Source organism: Lupinus angustifolius, chromosome LG06 (genome assembly GCF_001865875.1).
Source record: "Lupinus angustifolius cultivar Tanjil chromosome LG06, LupAngTanjil_v1.0, whole genome shotgun sequence".
NCBI classification, from domain to species: domain Eukaryota; kingdom Viridiplantae; phylum Streptophyta; class Magnoliopsida; order Fabales; family Fabaceae; genus Lupinus; species Lupinus angustifolius.
Window position 1 is genome coordinate 12,103,384 of NC_032014.1, and position 16,598 is coordinate 12,119,981.

The 16,598-nt window shown below is 33.7% G+C and overlaps 2 protein-coding genes across 8 annotated transcripts; one reads left to right on the top strand and one right to left on the bottom strand.

Annotated features, from left to right (window-relative positions):
• Window positions 1,344–7,350, top strand: LOC109349892. Of its 7 annotated transcripts, none has more exons than XM_019590940.1 (13): window positions 1,345–1,535; window positions 1,749–1,950; window positions 2,045–2,122; window positions 2,802–2,945; window positions 3,194–3,291; window positions 3,554–3,797; window positions 4,738–4,835; window positions 5,081–5,324; window positions 5,757–5,870; window positions 6,486–6,539; window positions 6,613–6,702; window positions 6,843–6,895; window positions 7,177–7,350. In XM_019590940.1, exons 1-13 carry the CDS (start codon window positions 1,431–1,433, stop codon window positions 7,345–7,347), a joined length of 1,695 nt encoding a protein of 564 aa, XP_019446485.1. In that variant the 5' UTR covers window positions 1,345–1,430; the 3' UTR covers window positions 7,348–7,350. The 7 variants fall into 7 exon arrangements, with proteins under 7 accessions (XP_019446487.1, XP_019446485.1, XP_019446482.1 ...); XM_019590937.1 differs by having other exon boundaries at window positions 1,346–1,535; window positions 2,048–2,122; window positions 5,757–5,966; XM_019590936.1 differs by having other exon boundaries at window positions 1,347–1,535; window positions 5,757–5,966.
• Window positions 11,285–11,881, bottom strand: LOC109350465 (uncharacterized mitochondrial protein AtMg00810-like). The gene has a single exon (XM_019591699.1). The coding sequence runs from the start codon at window positions 11,879–11,881 to the stop codon at window positions 11,285–11,287; it is 597 nt and encodes a 198-aa protein (XP_019447244.1).

A 16,598-nucleotide genomic window follows, 5' to 3' on the forward strand; every position in this document is an offset into this window, starting at 1 on the left:
AACCAAAAATAATAAAGAGATATTGACTCATATATTATTTGGACTTCTCTCCCTAGATTACCATGTTTTGTTTAACTTAGTTGCATCTATTACATTTTTTATTTAAAATATTACACTTATTCTCGTGTAGGGGTGAACAGTGTAATGAAAATATAAAAATTCGTGTAAGTATAAAAAGTGAGGTGTGATTCGTGTAATTTCGCTAAAACTCATGGGGTTTTTAGGGTAATTTACTCAAAGTAAAAAACAAAGACTGAGTATTAGAAAAGTGTAAAATTTATATATTCTTAATGAAAAATTTATAGACATTTAGTATATCATATACTATTTATTTTGATTATTAATAGTTAAATATAAATGGTAGATGATGAAAAGATGTAACTAATATTTTTTCTCTTATTAATATATATATATATATATAAGTGATATAGTGTAATATATATGTACTGTACCGACAGTGTCAACATTTATATATAGTCAATGCATTATTTACTGTTTAATGAATGATGTAACAAGAGTGCAAAAAACTTTTACATTACTAGTACATACATTTTTTTCACTAAGTGATATTACACATTTATACTTAGAAAATAAAAACACATCTAAGATTTGTCACTTATTTGCTTTTAAATAATAGGAAGTTATTTTAAATGTGAACCCCAACTTACATGTGAGGCTAACTCAATCTTAAATATTAATTGAACCACTTTTAAATATCTACTTAGAGTTAATTAAATATATTGTCTACTCCTTTTAAACAAAGTATTCTCAATAATACTTTTTATTATTGATATGCAATTTGTCATATAAAGTAACATATATGTAAGTATTTTGTTAATCACTTACATTTATGCACATATGATAAAATTAGAGAATCAATTATATTTTGGATAAAGAGAATATCATTACTCTATACATATTGGATATGCAGATGCAAACATGACAAACGAGTAACCCTATCACAATTCGAACCAGGTCATAATTATCCTTTACTCAATCCTAAATATTGGCTGAATTTAATTTTTAAACCCGAATCTAGATCCAACCATATTTGAGTCCGAACATAATCGAGCCAAACCCAACGAACAGTAGAGCCGGATCATGCTCATTCCTAATGGGATAATATTATAAAAATTAACTCTGAATTTAATTAGTATTGTAATGAGTGATTATATTTCAAATCTAGTTCTCCTATTTAATATCTTTCAAGAAGTCAGAAAAAATATGCATTTAATATTCATGCAAGGGTTAATTTCTTTTACGATTACCGTATATTAAACTCAAAAAATAAATAAAAATCATCATTAATAATTTTTTAGTATCTAAACTTTATAAGAGAAGAGGGAAGAAGAGGAATATTAATCATTTCCCTTTCCCGCGAGGAAAGATTCAAAAGGTTAAGGAGCTCAACAATTTTGTCTCTATCATCAATGGGGGACTCGAAACGGTGGACAGTGACTTACACGAAACACCTCAAACAGAAACGCAAAGTGTACCAAGATGGTTTTCTACAACTCCACGTTTCCACCAACAAGGTACTATTTTCTCAACTTTTTCACCCTCTTTCTTTGCAAATCAATGTTTTAAATTGCACTTGCCGACTTTAATTGTGTCCACAATATTGCGGTTTCGAGAGTTTCCGGAACGTGAACACAAATGTGGCCGCATTGGCCGTATTTTCCTACAATTGCGATAAAGACAATGTAATCATAACCACAATTTAAAATTGTTGTAAATCTTCCGTGTAGGTAATGCTTTACGACGAGTGCGAGAAACTGTTGGTGTGTAAGGTTTTGAAGAAAGAGGAATCGGTTACCTCTGGTGAGACTTTGGAGCTGAACGGTTACCTTGTTGATATTGGTGTTCCTGAGGGTCACAACAACCCTCAACCTGATTCCAGTGTTGATTATAGGAAACATAATACTGGTTCCAGATTCAAAACTCCTTGCAGTATGAACTCACTCTTAAGTTTGATAATATATATAACTTTATGATGTTTACATTTCAGCTTCTCAATGGTAATTTATTTTTTGTGATGGTGCAGAAGATACGAAATTAAATTCGAAGGAAAGTAGTGCACAGCCACGACGGCCTATCAGTCCATCACAAAAAATTATCAAAGGTTTGTTGACAATAGCATAATTATTTCCCTGAATTTGATTTCTATATATACATGTGTGTATCCTTTTAGAGTTCCCTTGTCAAGTGTTTAGATGTAAAAGCTTTCAGCACTTGATGGAACTTAGTGTCATAAAGTGGAAAATGTAAAATTTTCATTAGGTACCTAGTTTCCTTGGAAATGTGTGTCTATTCTTCAATGCTATAGGTGTGTGTTTGGTTCCATTGCACTTTTGAAGCTTCTAAAATCACGTTTGGAATTTGGGTCAACAATTTTGGCAATTTTATAGCATGAAAAGCGTAGTTTGGATGATAGTGACAAAATGTAGCTTTTACAGTGGTTGCAACTTTGATACTGAATTGTCCTACAAACTTGATTTTAAAATAAAGACATACAAACACAAATCACTTTGTTTTACACTCAATTTTAACCGAAATCGATTTCCCAAAATCAGTGAATTCAAAATCATGTGTTGCAAATGCTCAGAGAAACACACTTAGTTGTAAGTTGATGATTCTAATTAACTCATTTCTCATTTCTTATACAAAGTTCTGCCCAGTGCCCCACACTAATGAGGATAATTTATTTGCAGTAGTTACCAGGATAATTAATTTATTTGTAAGAGCCCAAATAAAGCACAACCAAATGTTACATACAAGTCATGAGGATAATTTATTTGTAGTAGTTCTACCCATTATAAGGATAACTGTACAAAGCTGCAATGTATATATAATAGTTGCAAACATTGCAGAATTTAAAAAGAGAGAACTGCTTAAGTATGTGTCACCGAAGATCAGTCCGGAAACAACCAAACCTAGTACAACAGGTTAGTCTGTCATGCTGATAATTTTTCATTTGCATGCTGTTGCTACCTACTTACCTTGCTTTCCTTTCCTTTTCAACTCCTCATCTTAATGCAAAACATTGAGAGTCCAGCTTAGGTTATGCATTGTTACTCTAGTGAAACTGACAGTGTCAGTTAATTGCACAACACTATGTTTAAGCGTAAGCAGCTTCCTTTTTTCTGTAATTTTTTTATCTTCTAACTATCCAAGATTTTCCTATTCCAATTAGAGTATCAGGTTCTATACACCACACAAGTGACCCAGAAGGCAAAGAAGTACCATGATGGTTTTTTACAGTTAGTTATTCGTGGATCCCATGGGGAACAGGTTGACTTTTAAACATATATTTCTTTTTATCTAAAAGTCGTTTTTGTTCTTCTGGAATCTGGATATTATATGATTGGTAGGGCCATTTTCTTAAATACACTATTTAACTGTTTTTCTGTCATTTACTCCCTTGCCTACTTACAGTATGTGATTAGATGTTACGAACGGTAGTTACTATTAACACATTAAGTTGCAGTATGGATTAGTCATTAGATGAAGCACACACTGAATGCTCATTCTCCCTCCTATACCTGTATTTCAGGTTATGCTGTTTGATGCGAGCAGGAAACTCTTACATAGCAGGTACCTTAAGAAAGATGACATAATAAAACCTGGTGAATCAATTGCATTTGATGCATATTTGGTTGACGTTGGTGAGCGTCAAGGAAGTCATATACCAGCATCCAGTGTTCAAGGAAACAATTTATCTGGTGTTGAGAGAATGGAGAATGACAGACAGCAACCTTCTGTTGACACTGACACCCATGCGCCTGTTGGAAAAAGTGGTTAGATGATTTTTGTTGCTACTTTTGGCTACTTTTATTTTTTATGCATTAATTATTCTTTATTTTTTATTTTTATGAATAAGCTGCTTATAGATATCATTTGCTTTTTATATTTCCAATCAATTCTTTGGTTACACAGTATCTTTTTCTTGTTAGCTGTTGCTCATCTATGTTATTAGAGCAAGTTTAAAATATGTGTCAAGATTTCATCTCAAAATCAATTGGCAATGAGATGAGTAGCCCAACAAGTATTTAAACTATTCCCAAGACAACGAGGTAGGCAATGTAGGACTAATTCCCAACAATATGTAGTAAAGTTAAAAAGAGGAAGAGGGTGTAGAGTATGCAACTCCTTATATGCCAGCGGTTCACATGGCGTTGCCTTGAACAAACTGAAAATAATTTGCAAGCCGCAGTGGTGAATGCATCTATTCATTTTATCAATGATACTCATCTAATATAGTGCATTTAAATTATAAAAAGTATGTAGTACCAATTTTTTTTTATGATAAAAAGTACGCTTTTAATTAAAAGAACGGTTTAGCTATGTTATTACACCTGGTCTAACTATTGAACCGTGATAATCTTCGCATGAAGTGTTTATTGCATAAGAATACAAAATTACAGCTTCTACTGGTAACTTTATGGGGTTCTCAATCCCCTAGTCCTTACAGCTCTGATTTGCATCATGCCATTAACATGTGTTTGCCTGTCAATTATTCCTTGTTTAATTTTATCACCAATCCACTGAAACCAGTGAACCAGTGGACCTTTTATTTTGTTATTTTAATGGATTCCTTATGTTAGAATATGAATATATGATAAATTTATTTTGATGTTAACTGTAGAAATAGGCTGCATTTGTTTTCTGGTTGCATTATCTTCATTTTTTCATCTTCATCTAGTATTCACTTGTATACCCCTTTCCTTTTCAATTTAGAATGGCAGGTCTCATACACAGCACAATTAACTCAAAAGGCCAAAAAGTATCATGACGGTTTTTTACAACTTGAATTTTGTGGATCCCATGGGAGGCAGGTTAATATTCGCACTTGCTATTATATTCTTTTTGAAGTCTTAAATTCATCTTGTTTGCATCTCCCTAAGTGTCTTTGATCTGTCATCAATTGGTTTGAATTTCTATTTATTTTAAAATTTTGTATCTGAATAGTTAGAATTGAAATGTGCAACTTTTTCAGTTGTTCTCTTTCTTTTGCCTTTTTTAAGCTTGACATGGTGCTATTTTTTAATTAGTTATGATCCCTTTAACGTTCTCTTTCCAGGTTGTTCTGTATGATTTGAGCAAAAGACCTTTAGAACGCAGGTTTCTAAAAAAAGACGAAGTTATAAGAGCTGGTGAGTCAGTACGTTTTGATGGACATTTAGTTGATGTAGGAGAACCTGAAGGAAGCCATCAATCTCCGGTGAAGTTGAATGAACAAGATACGGGTAATAGAGTTATTGAGAGAAGAAAACTAAGACAGGGTCTAAATAATCATCTCAAGGTCTTCCCTTCTATTGCTAGAGGTTTGTCCTCGACTTCTTTTAAAGCTTCTTTCTCTCTCTCTCTGTGTACTTGTATTGCTATATAGTTATTTGCATGTCATTTGAACATTTTTAATTTATTGTCATCTTGCTTTCTGCAATCACTGTCTCACTTAGTTACCATTTTTTGTCTAGTATCCATTTAGTTTATGTGGTCATTAAGCTTCTCTCTAGTATTCATTTTACGAATTAATTATCTACATCGATCTCAGAAGTTGATTGCAAAATGTAAATTTTATATATTAACTATTTGGGGTAGTTGGCTCCTTTCATTTTCAGTGAAGACAGCTAATAATGATTGTATCTCCCATCTGTTTTATGCTTAGAGCTTGTCCTTCTTTGAAAAATAAAATATTTTTACCTTGTCTAGATTTTGTTTCTTCTTTCTAAAATGATTATTGCTAAAACTTGCAGGACAATCTCCGAGTAAGCCTTGTCTTGGTCAAGATGCAGGCTTGAATTCTCAAATTACCATGGAAGAGAAAAAATCAAACAGGATAGTCCCACCAATCAAGTCTTCATGTGATGGTTCATTTGGTCAAGATGCAGGCTTGAACTCTCCCTTTACCATGGAAGAGAAAAAATCAAACCCAATAGTCCCACCAGTCAAGCCTTTACGCGACGGTTCGTTCTTAGTAATTGCATTCAGCTTGGATTCTGATCTTTCTGTTCTCATTTGCATTATGCTGCCCCCTCTTCACCAATAGGAAGTTGTTATATCAGACTTTTATTTATTTGCATGTATTGTGTGAATTATTAACTTTCTTCATAAATATAAATATCTTAGCTTAAGGTAAGTTTAATCATGGTTTCTAGGTCTAACTAATGCTTTCAGACATTTGATGTTGCACAATCCTATCTGTGTCTCTAATTCTGAAGTTTGAATATTCCTTTTAATGAGGAAAAAAGAGGGAAAAGATACATATGTGGTATTATCGTGTAAAATGTTAAATAAAAAATCTGAGGTCCTATAGACACAAATACAATTAGAGAGTGTCAATTGATCATTCAGCAACGAGAGCTAGTCATCCTATGGCTTTGATGTAACATGCGTTTATCTTTATTGCTCAACAACCACTTTTACTGAACTTAATACACTGCTTCATTACGTTGATATGTGACTGATTTCTGGTATTTGTGCAGCCAGTCAAATATTATCCTTTTTACAAGGTCCTATGCCTCAAGAGAATGTTACAGGTTAGACATTTAACTTAACTAGATAACGAGCTTCCTTAGGGTCTAATAATGTTATTATTTTGGATTTGTATAGGTGGTGGATTTCTCGAGAGATCATGTCAAAACATTATGGATAGGGAATCAACTGAGATTATGAAAGCCCCTGATATTGCGTCTTCCAAAGGCTAGTCAATATGGAATTATTGGATTTCCCTCACATTTATTTATGATTTTTAAACAAATTTCTTAATAGCTATTCCTTTTTTTACTTGTGGAATGTTAGAAACTCATAGCTGACTCTGCTTAATGTGGGTTATGCAACAGAACATTGTGGTGGTGGTTTCCAATTTACCGAGAATATCAAAATGTCCAACCAGGTCCAGTCTCTCTTTGCTTTACATTTTCTCCAATGCCATTAGTTTTCACAGCAGAGTATTGTGTATTAGATATCATATAGATAGCACTGGTAGTTAGAATGCAGCATGGTCATGTGATGTCTGAGGCAGTACTATCATATGGTTGAGAATTTTTCTCTGGCATTGTTTGGCTAGAGAAAAGGGTATTTCTTTGTTGGTACAATTTAGTTTGAATTCTATATATTGTTGAAATCTTTAGCCATCTCAAATCCGTATATTTGATATTAAAACTTTACCTGTAGCTCCACCAAGACAAGGAAGCTCAGACAAATATGAGTGAGGCAGATACAGATACTGGTTTATCCATATTAAGTTCAGGTGGTCATTCTTGCCTCAATAGCAGTGAATACAAGAGTGCTGAGGAGTTCTCATGTAAAACAGAATTGTTCCCAAGTTTTGACCTTGGATTTTAACAGGTAATGCAACTTCCAACGTATGTTATGTGTTTTCGTCATTATTTTTGTAACACTTGCACCATAATTGAAACATTGATATGAAGAAGAAAGGAACATTTCATGGCTGTTTCAAATGCATGAACTGATGAAGCCTGTGTTGTTTCGTAAGGACAAGTCTGGTATACAAACTATTTTTTAGATTGTAATGAAAGAGATGCATATGCTGTGAGTTTAGGTGAAACTTGATGTAACCTTGTTGCCAAAAGAAAATGCTAATATATTGGAGTTCTTAAGGAAATAGAAAAAATGTATTTGGACTAGAGAGAATATATTATTGTTGTGGTCATTGCTTGAATCCATTACATTTCTAATGTGGAACAATGAGTTGTAAGCTGTAGAACTTACCTCAAATACTTTTTAGGAGATGAACAACTATATTCTATATAGTGGATTTCCCATTGTATCATAATGATATATTCATGTTAATTGATTTTGATCAATTTGAGAATCAAATAAGACCAAATCCACTACACGTGTTCATCTTTGTTGTTGTAATTACTTGATGAGCTTAGGAGTGAATTGATAATGAAGTTGAGTGACTAATAAGTCTCCTTACAATTAAAGATTTTAACAAACCCATGTTGTGTTTATGCGATTGTCAAATGATTATAACCACTATAGAGAATAAGACTTTCAATAGTGAAAATTGAATATCTGATTAAGATATAATTTAGTTAAGCAATTGCTAAAAAAATTACAATGTGCAATGAAGTCAGAATTGATTTTGGTCAATCTTTTGGCAAAACATTTTTCATACAAGAAATGTAGGGAAATGAGAATTATTTAAGCTAACATATATTAACGATGATGGGAATCCAACCTCTGTTAATTACGCTAGAACTAAATTACATTTTCCTTCCTATGGTATAAAGGTTTTCTATCATGCATTCAATAGAGGGGTGAAGTTAAAAGCTCTTAATAAATTTTATATCCTTCATTAGGTGTATGAAGTGCAACATGTACTTCAAAAAATCATCTATGGTTGTGAAATGTAGCCGCTCCTATGAAATTGGTGGTGCAATTTTTAGAGCACTCATGAATGTTGGGGTAGACACATGGGTGTATAAGTGCAACACCATGATAATAGCAAGAATTGTGGGGTGTAATGTGACTAGTAGGATCTCAACTTACACCAAAGTCTCATTGGTTCATATATAAATGCGGGTTAGAGAAGGTTGATCTACTAGGGCTTGTGAGACGAGGAATTTAAGCTTTTCCTCATTTGATAAAAAGGCCCACTAATGTTTTTAAAAAGCTTAGATGTTTATAGAGGCCTATTGGCCTATTATTATTACTATTATTATTATTATTATTATTATTATTATTATTATCAATAGGCGTTGGTTCAAGTGGTACATGCTTGATTTCACTTAAGCAAGATCTCGGGTTCGAGTCTTGTGGATGAAAAAAATAATCGTTGGGAGAGTTAGCCTCATATACCTGTGGATGTTCCTGATTCGGACAAGAATTGTTTCTAATACGAGGATACCAATGAGAAACCAAAAAAATATGATATATGATTAAGTCAGTTGAGAGTGTTTTTTGTTGGTAGTTAATTTGAATGGTCCACTTTCATTTGCTTTTTCTTTTTGGGGTAAAGACTGACATTTGCTTTTGATTCTACTTTGATATTAGATAATTCGAGGGTTTGTGATGGTTTATTATTGTATTTTCGGGTGACTGTTTATTGATATATTTACATATGGAGCAATGTTATTGAAACCGGTTCAGATTGGCCGGTTCAATCGGAGAACTGGTCAATTGGTCCCATAACCGATACGAAACAAGTGTTATGCCGGCTAAGCATCAAAATTGGTGTAAACCGGAGAAAAACTGGTGAACTGTGTCAAAACCGGTGAACCGACCAGAATTTGATTGAACCGACCGGTTCAAACATGTAATTTTAAAAAATCCCACATAAGCACATACCACATAGAATTAGAAGATGATGATGATGCACAACTAATAACTAATTTATTTTTTATTTTTATTTTCATACATGTAATGTTTTTTATTGCATTGTCAGTTTTGGTTCTAATAACTAATTTATTTTATTATTAACTTGTATGAAAATTGATGTATGAAAAAATGATATTGTTGTAGATCAATTAAATTTAGAAGATGATGTTGATGCACAACTCAACCCTGTGGAGAATGTGAACCTAGTTGAAGACAATGTTAGTCAAGCTTTGGACTTAAATGGTGAAGAAATGGAACCTCAATATGAAACAACTTTGACTCATTGGTGTTAAAGTTTTAAATATATAATATACTTTGTAGACTGAGTTATGAACTTACGTCATATGTTTCGAGTTTGTTAAGTAAGACAAGTACTCGTGGATTACTATTTGTACTTGTAATTTAGATTTTGGATTTATTAAAGTTGTTTGTTTATGAGAATTCTTACTTTGACTATAAATATGGATTATAAATTTGAGTATCTACATATTAGATAATTTTTGTTACAGGTTTACACACACACACACATATATATATATATATATATATATATATATATATAATAGCATGTATGTCCGGTTTAACCGGTTTAATCTCATGCGGTTCAATTATTGAACCACTGGTTGAACCACTAAACCACTAAACCAGTACCCTCACCGGTTTGATGACTGGTCCGATTTTAATAACATTGATATGGAGGTTTAATAACCTATTTATAGTGAAGGGTGTTGGGAAGTAAATCTTACTACTTACCTTAATGTCTTGAAAATGATTTAAATATATGTTGACTCACTTCTCTTGTTATTAATTGGTTTTGAGATATTTAAAATACCAATTCTATTCGTTTAAATATCATGTTTACCTATTTATTGATGTTGAATTGTAGGCCAAGATAGGCCTTGAAATAAATCAAGGTAAAAGCCTTAAAATTTTGGTACATGTATCCAATATACTAGCCATAAATACTATGTGGGGGACACAAACTAGATCTAGTGTCAAGCCCTCCTCAATTTGACTTATTCTCACCCCTATTCAATTCAAAGACCTTGCTCCTTTGATACACTAAATGTTATAATACATTGATCAAGGTTTTTATGTATCGCCAAGAAGTCACCATATACATTGTATTATGTTCGTGACGTTAACTCATAAATATTTCTAAAGTTTTGTTCTAATCTTTTAGAAATAAGTGTCCGCTTATTGTAAACAATATTATCTTATTTCACAAATGAAATTACTTATTTTTTTGTTTGGTCTTGTGTTTTGACAATATAATCTTGTCTTTTATCATAAACAAACTCCTAGTTGAGTCCTCTTATATTGTTGAAAAAGGGTTAGTTAGACAGAGAAAAAAACACCAAATCAACTTTAGTTAATAGTAAGCATCAAGCACATATGAAAAAATTATAACATCTCTTGCGAAATTCGCTCCATCATCATCAAGAGTCAGAAATTGTTTGACAGTAATAGCAAACACAAAGAGAAAGCTAACTCAAGAAAGAAAAAGAAAGCTTCTATGATTAGTAGGATTGAACTTTCATATAGAAGAAGTTAATCTGAATATTCTTCATAATTGCAACACAAGGCTTGATCACAATATATATACCCCAAAAATAACAAAAAGAGGGGAGATTAGCCAAAACAAAAAAACAGAAAAACTGAAACTTTCCAAAACTGGAAACTGAAGAGAAAACGAACTTAATAGAATTATAAAAAATTACTAAAAGAGGAAAGAAAATGAAAATCAACTAGAGGAGCTAGAATTCGGTTCTGATTGAAGGTGAGAAGCATCTTGGGCCTGAGTGGGCTGAATTGGGTTGATTCTTAACATCCCCCCACAAGCTGGCATATAAAAAGGAGAAGGATTGAGAGATTTTGTGAAGATGTCTGTCAATTGTAAAGAAGTAGAAATTGGAAGGAGATGGATGGTGTTATTTTATAGTCTTTCACGAACACAATGACAATCTATTTCTATATGTTTGGTTCTTTCGTGAAAAACAGAGTTTGCGGCAATGTGTAAGGCAGATTTGTTGTCACAAAATAAGGTAACTTGAGTTGTGTGAGGGATGCAGAGGTCTTGAAGAAGAAACAATAGCCATTGGGCTTCACAAGCTGCCATGGCAAGATCTCTATACTCTGCTTCTGAAGAGGATCTTGAAACCGTGTTTTGTTTTTTGCTTTTCCAAGAGATGAGGGCATTGCCAAGGAAGAAACACCAATCTATAACTGATCTTTTGATGTCTTGACAAGCTGCCCAATCGGAGTCTGAATATCCTTTTAATATGGGAGTGTTATTGCTAGGGAAAAAGATCCCTTGACCAGGTGAACCTTTTAAATACTTGAGAGTTCTGGTTGCAGCCTGAAAATGTGAACTAGTTGGAGATGAGAGGAATTGACTCAGGCATCCCATAACAAAGCTTATATTAGGTCTGGTGTGTGTGAGGTATAGGGGTTTTGCTATCAGCCTTCTGTAGCTAGTAGGATCAGCAAGGAGAGCACCTGAAGTGGAGTGAATTTTGGAGTTGTAATCCATGGGAGTTTATGTTGGTTTTGATGCAAGTAAGCCGAATTCTTCCAATAGGTCTAGAGCCTTTGATACAATGCTATTCCTTCATTTGATCTTGCAACCTCCATGCCTAAAAAATACTTCAAGTCACCAAGGTCCTTTATGCTGAATTTGTTATGTAGGACTAGTTTGGTGTGATTGATTTCTTCAAGATCATTACCTGCCAGAACCAAATCATCTACATATACCAAAATGGCAGTGAAATGTTTGTCAGTAGATTTAACAAATAATGAATAATCAGAATTGCATTTAAGGAAGCCAATTTGGATTAAGGTTTGAGAAAGCTTATCATGCCATTGCCTACTTGCTTGCTTTAATCCATAAATGGATTTTTCAAGCTTGAAGACAAGGTTGAAATTACTGATATGGAGCCCTGGTGGTATCTTCATGTAAACTTCTTCCTTCATATCTCCATGAAGGAATGTAATAATGATGTCAAGTTGTTGTAAGTGCCAATTATTGATAGCAACAAGAGATATGAGGACTCTAATGGTGGTCATCTTTACAACAAGGCTGAAGGTATCCATGTAATCAACACACTCTGTTTGTGTGTATCCTTTTGCTACTAACCTAGCTTTATACCTCTCTATGGATCCATCTAAGTTGTATTTGATTTTGAATATCCACTTGCAGCCTATGGCTTCCTTATCAGGAGGAAGTTCTGTTAGAATCCAAGTGTCATTCTTGCCAAGGGTAGATAATTCTGTACTAATAGCTTTTTTCCAACATTCATGTTTAATTGCCTCTGAATAAGTGGACGGTGTATGTGCAATGGAAATGGCTAAGGAGTAGTGCCTAAAATCAGGGGATAAATGGTCATAGGTTAAGGTGCTGCTGATATGATATTTGGCATTATGGTGAGAGGATTTTGTATTGGAAATTAGAGTGCAATGGTAATCATCCAGATAAGAGGGAGGTTTTCTGATCCTTTGGGATTGTCTGATAGGAACAATATCGGGGTGTTGATTAACAGGGTTGTGAATCTGTTGGTCTGTATTGTTTGGCATAGGTAGGTAATTTTCAGCCAGGGAATAAGAGAAAACATCATTGTGATTTATTGGCAAGATGGGAGTATCTTTTTAACACAGTCATCTGTATGTGATGTAGTGTGGTTGAAGGAAAATATATGTTCAAAGAATTTCACATTTCTTGACAGAAAAATCTCATTAGTGCTGAAATCAAGCAATATAAAACCTTTTGTGCCCCCTTTGAATCCCAAGAAAAGACATTTTCTAGATCTAGGATCTAATTTTTTCTATTGGAAACTATAGTTGAAGCAAAACAAAGACTCCCAAAGATCTTTAAGTTGGTTATATCAGGCAATTTATTGAAATAGTTTCTCATAAGGTGATTTATTTTTCAAAAAAGAACTAGGTTGTCTATTAATCAAGTGTATAGCATGAGAAATTGCATAATTCCAAAAACACTTAGGTATGTTTGATTCCAAAATCAAGGCTCTAGCTATGCCAAGAATGTGTTGATGCTTCCTTTCAACAACACCATTTTGTTGTGGTGTTTCAACACAAGAGATTTGATGATTAATACCCTTTGAAGCATAGTAATTAGGCATGATAAATTCTTTTCCATTATCACTTTTAATGTTTTTAACAGTAAGGTAAAATTGTGTTTCAATATAAGTAACAAATTGCCTAAGAAGTTGATTAGTTTCAAGTTTTTGTTTCATAAAGAATATCCAAGTAAATCTACTCATGTCATCCATAATAGTAAGAAAGTATCTATGACCAAAGGTAGATGGAACAAAAATAGGTCCCCAAATATCTACATGAATCAAATCAAAGGCATGAATAGAAACAGTACTACTATTGGGATAAGGCAGTCTTTTCTGCATAGCTAATTGGCAAACCTCACAAGGGTCAATGCCTTTACTATATTTTATAAAAGGAAATTGAGTTTGCATGGTAATCATTTTGTTATCAGATAGGTGTCCCAACCTAGAGTGCCAAAAATGACAGTTATTGTTGTTAGCATATGCATTGATGATGTGAGGTTTAGGATAATTCTTGCTATAATCCTTCAAGACATACAATCCTCCCCTTTGTCCAGCTGCACCAATCATCCTCAAGGAGTATGAGTCCTGGATTTGGCAATGATTGGTGATAAAAGTTAGGGTGCAATCCAAGGAGGTGGTGAGTCTTGAGATGGATATAAGGTTAAAGTTAAACATGGGGACATATAGCACATTATCAAGGTACACCAGACCAGAAAAAATGTTTGTTCCAGCATAATTTGCAATGACTTGATTGCCATTTGGAAATGTAATGGAAAGAGGTTTAATCCTCTTGTAGTTTTGATATGCAGATAGGGAGTGACAAACATGGTCTGTTGCTCCACTGTCAAGGATCCAAGAGGTGGATCTTGATTCATGTGTCAATAAAATGTAAGGGTTACCTGTGTTGTTTTGTTCCTAGTGCATATGAACTGAGTTAGAGATAGATGTTATCTGATTAACATTGTGGTTGTTTTGACTCATGAATTGTTGAATTAGTGATTTCAAGGCATGATGTTGAGCTGGTGTGAAGACCAAATCTCCTTCTGACTTGGCTTCTTTAGGAGTAGACTCTACTAATCCTTCTTCATTATGAGAGTGATCATCATCTCCTTGCCCTACATAGTTATTGATATTGCTTGAATTGTTTTGGTATCCTAGGGGAAACCCATGCTTCTTGTAGCAAGAATCAGCTGTGTGTCCAACCCTTTGACAGAAGGTGTAGGTCTTTTGATTTGTTCCTCTCCCTGAGGAGTTGAATCTACCTGGTGCATTGTATCTACTATTGTTGCCTCCTCGAATAATTCTTCCTCTACCTCTCTATCTTTATTCATAGTTGGTGCTCGAGATGTTAGCAGAGAAACTTGGATCCTCCAACAACATTTGTCTTTCTTGCTGGATTAAAGTGGAGAAGACCTTGATGATTGGTGGAAGAGGGTCTAATAACATGATCTGAGATCTGATAGGTGAGAATTGATCATTCAAACCTCTCAAAAAACAGATCACATAATCATTCTCTCTATATTTCTTCATAGTGGGAATCAAGTGGCAAGTACATTTAATCTCACACTCACAAAGAGGAATAAGTCTATAATTCTCTAACTGTTGCCATATTCCCTTTTTTGAGTGAAGAATCTGCTAATGGATTGATTTCCTTGTTTGATGGAATGAATTTGCCCAATGAGATCAAAAATCTGAAATATGTCACCTTGGTAGTATCTTTCCCTAAGGTCATCCCAAATCTCTTTTGCATTTTCCATCCATAATACACTCTGGACAATTGATGGTTCAAAAGGTTGTGTGAGCCAAGATACAACAAGGTTATTGCATCTCTTCCAAGCAGTAAAAACAGGCTCATTTAGAGGGGGCCTTGGGAGAGTGCCATCAACAAACTCTAACTTGTTCTTGGTCTCAAGTGCCATTAACATAGCACAAGACCATGGTTGATAGTTTTCTCCATTCAACCGAGAAGAAACGAGATATGCACCCAGATTCTCATTGGGATGCATATAGTATGGGCTTGAAGGGTCAAGAATGGGATTCATTAACTGATTAGCCATGTGAAGGTCAATTCAAAGAAGGCGACGATGAGGGAAGTTTTGAAGAAGGAATTGAACTAAGAATGAAAGAAAAAGACTACGGTTTTAATGGCGCAACGGTAGCAGAGACACCCTCACAAGGGTGCTCTGATACCATGTGAAATTCGCTCCATCATCATCATCATCATCAAGAATTAGAAATCATTTGACAACAATAGCAAACACAAAGAGAAAGCTAACTCAAGAAAGAAAAAGAAAGCTTCTATGATTAGTAAGATTGAACTTCCATATAGAAGAAGTTAATATGAATATTCTTGGTAATTGCAACATAATGCTTGATCATAATATATATATCCCAAAAATAACAAAAAGATGGGAGATCAGCCAAAACAAAAAAGCAGAAAAACTGAAAGTTTCCAAAATTAGAAACTGAAGAGAAAACGAACTTAATAGAATTATAAAAAATTACTAAAAGAGGAAAGAAAATGAAAATCAACTAGAGGAGCTAGAATTCGGTTCTGATTGAAGGTGAGAAGCATCTTGGGCCTGAGTGGGCCGAATTGGGTTGATTCTTAACATCTCTTAAGAAGATGACAATCATATAAGAGAAAAGCAAAGGGAAGAAGAAGCCAAGGTGAATAACTGGCACCTTGAGATTTGAATATGTTGAACCCGAAATAGCCAAGAAAGAATGATGAAGATGAAGAACAAATTTCTAAATATACCTCTTTGCTTTCTTATTGAATGGAAAGAATAAAAATACAAATACAATGAGTTCCTTATATAGAACAACAATCCTCACAAAAGAACTAACCTAACAGCTAGTTTAAACTAACTAAAGGAAACTTTCCTCATATGGAAAAACAGAAAACTATTTAAACTAACATAACTGAAAGAAATACAAAAAATGGAAAGATGAAAAATATGTTAGATGATGTATTCTCTTTTTCAATTAGATGGTTGGAGGCTTGTTTTAACATCCCCACAAGTTGAAATTTGTATATTACTCACTCCAAGCTTGAAAATAATAGAATGAAACAAATCATTTGGCAGTGGCTTATTGACGGAATCTGCAATCTGGTTTGATGAAGAAACATGTAAGAGATGCACCACTTCATCTTGAACTTTCTCACGAATA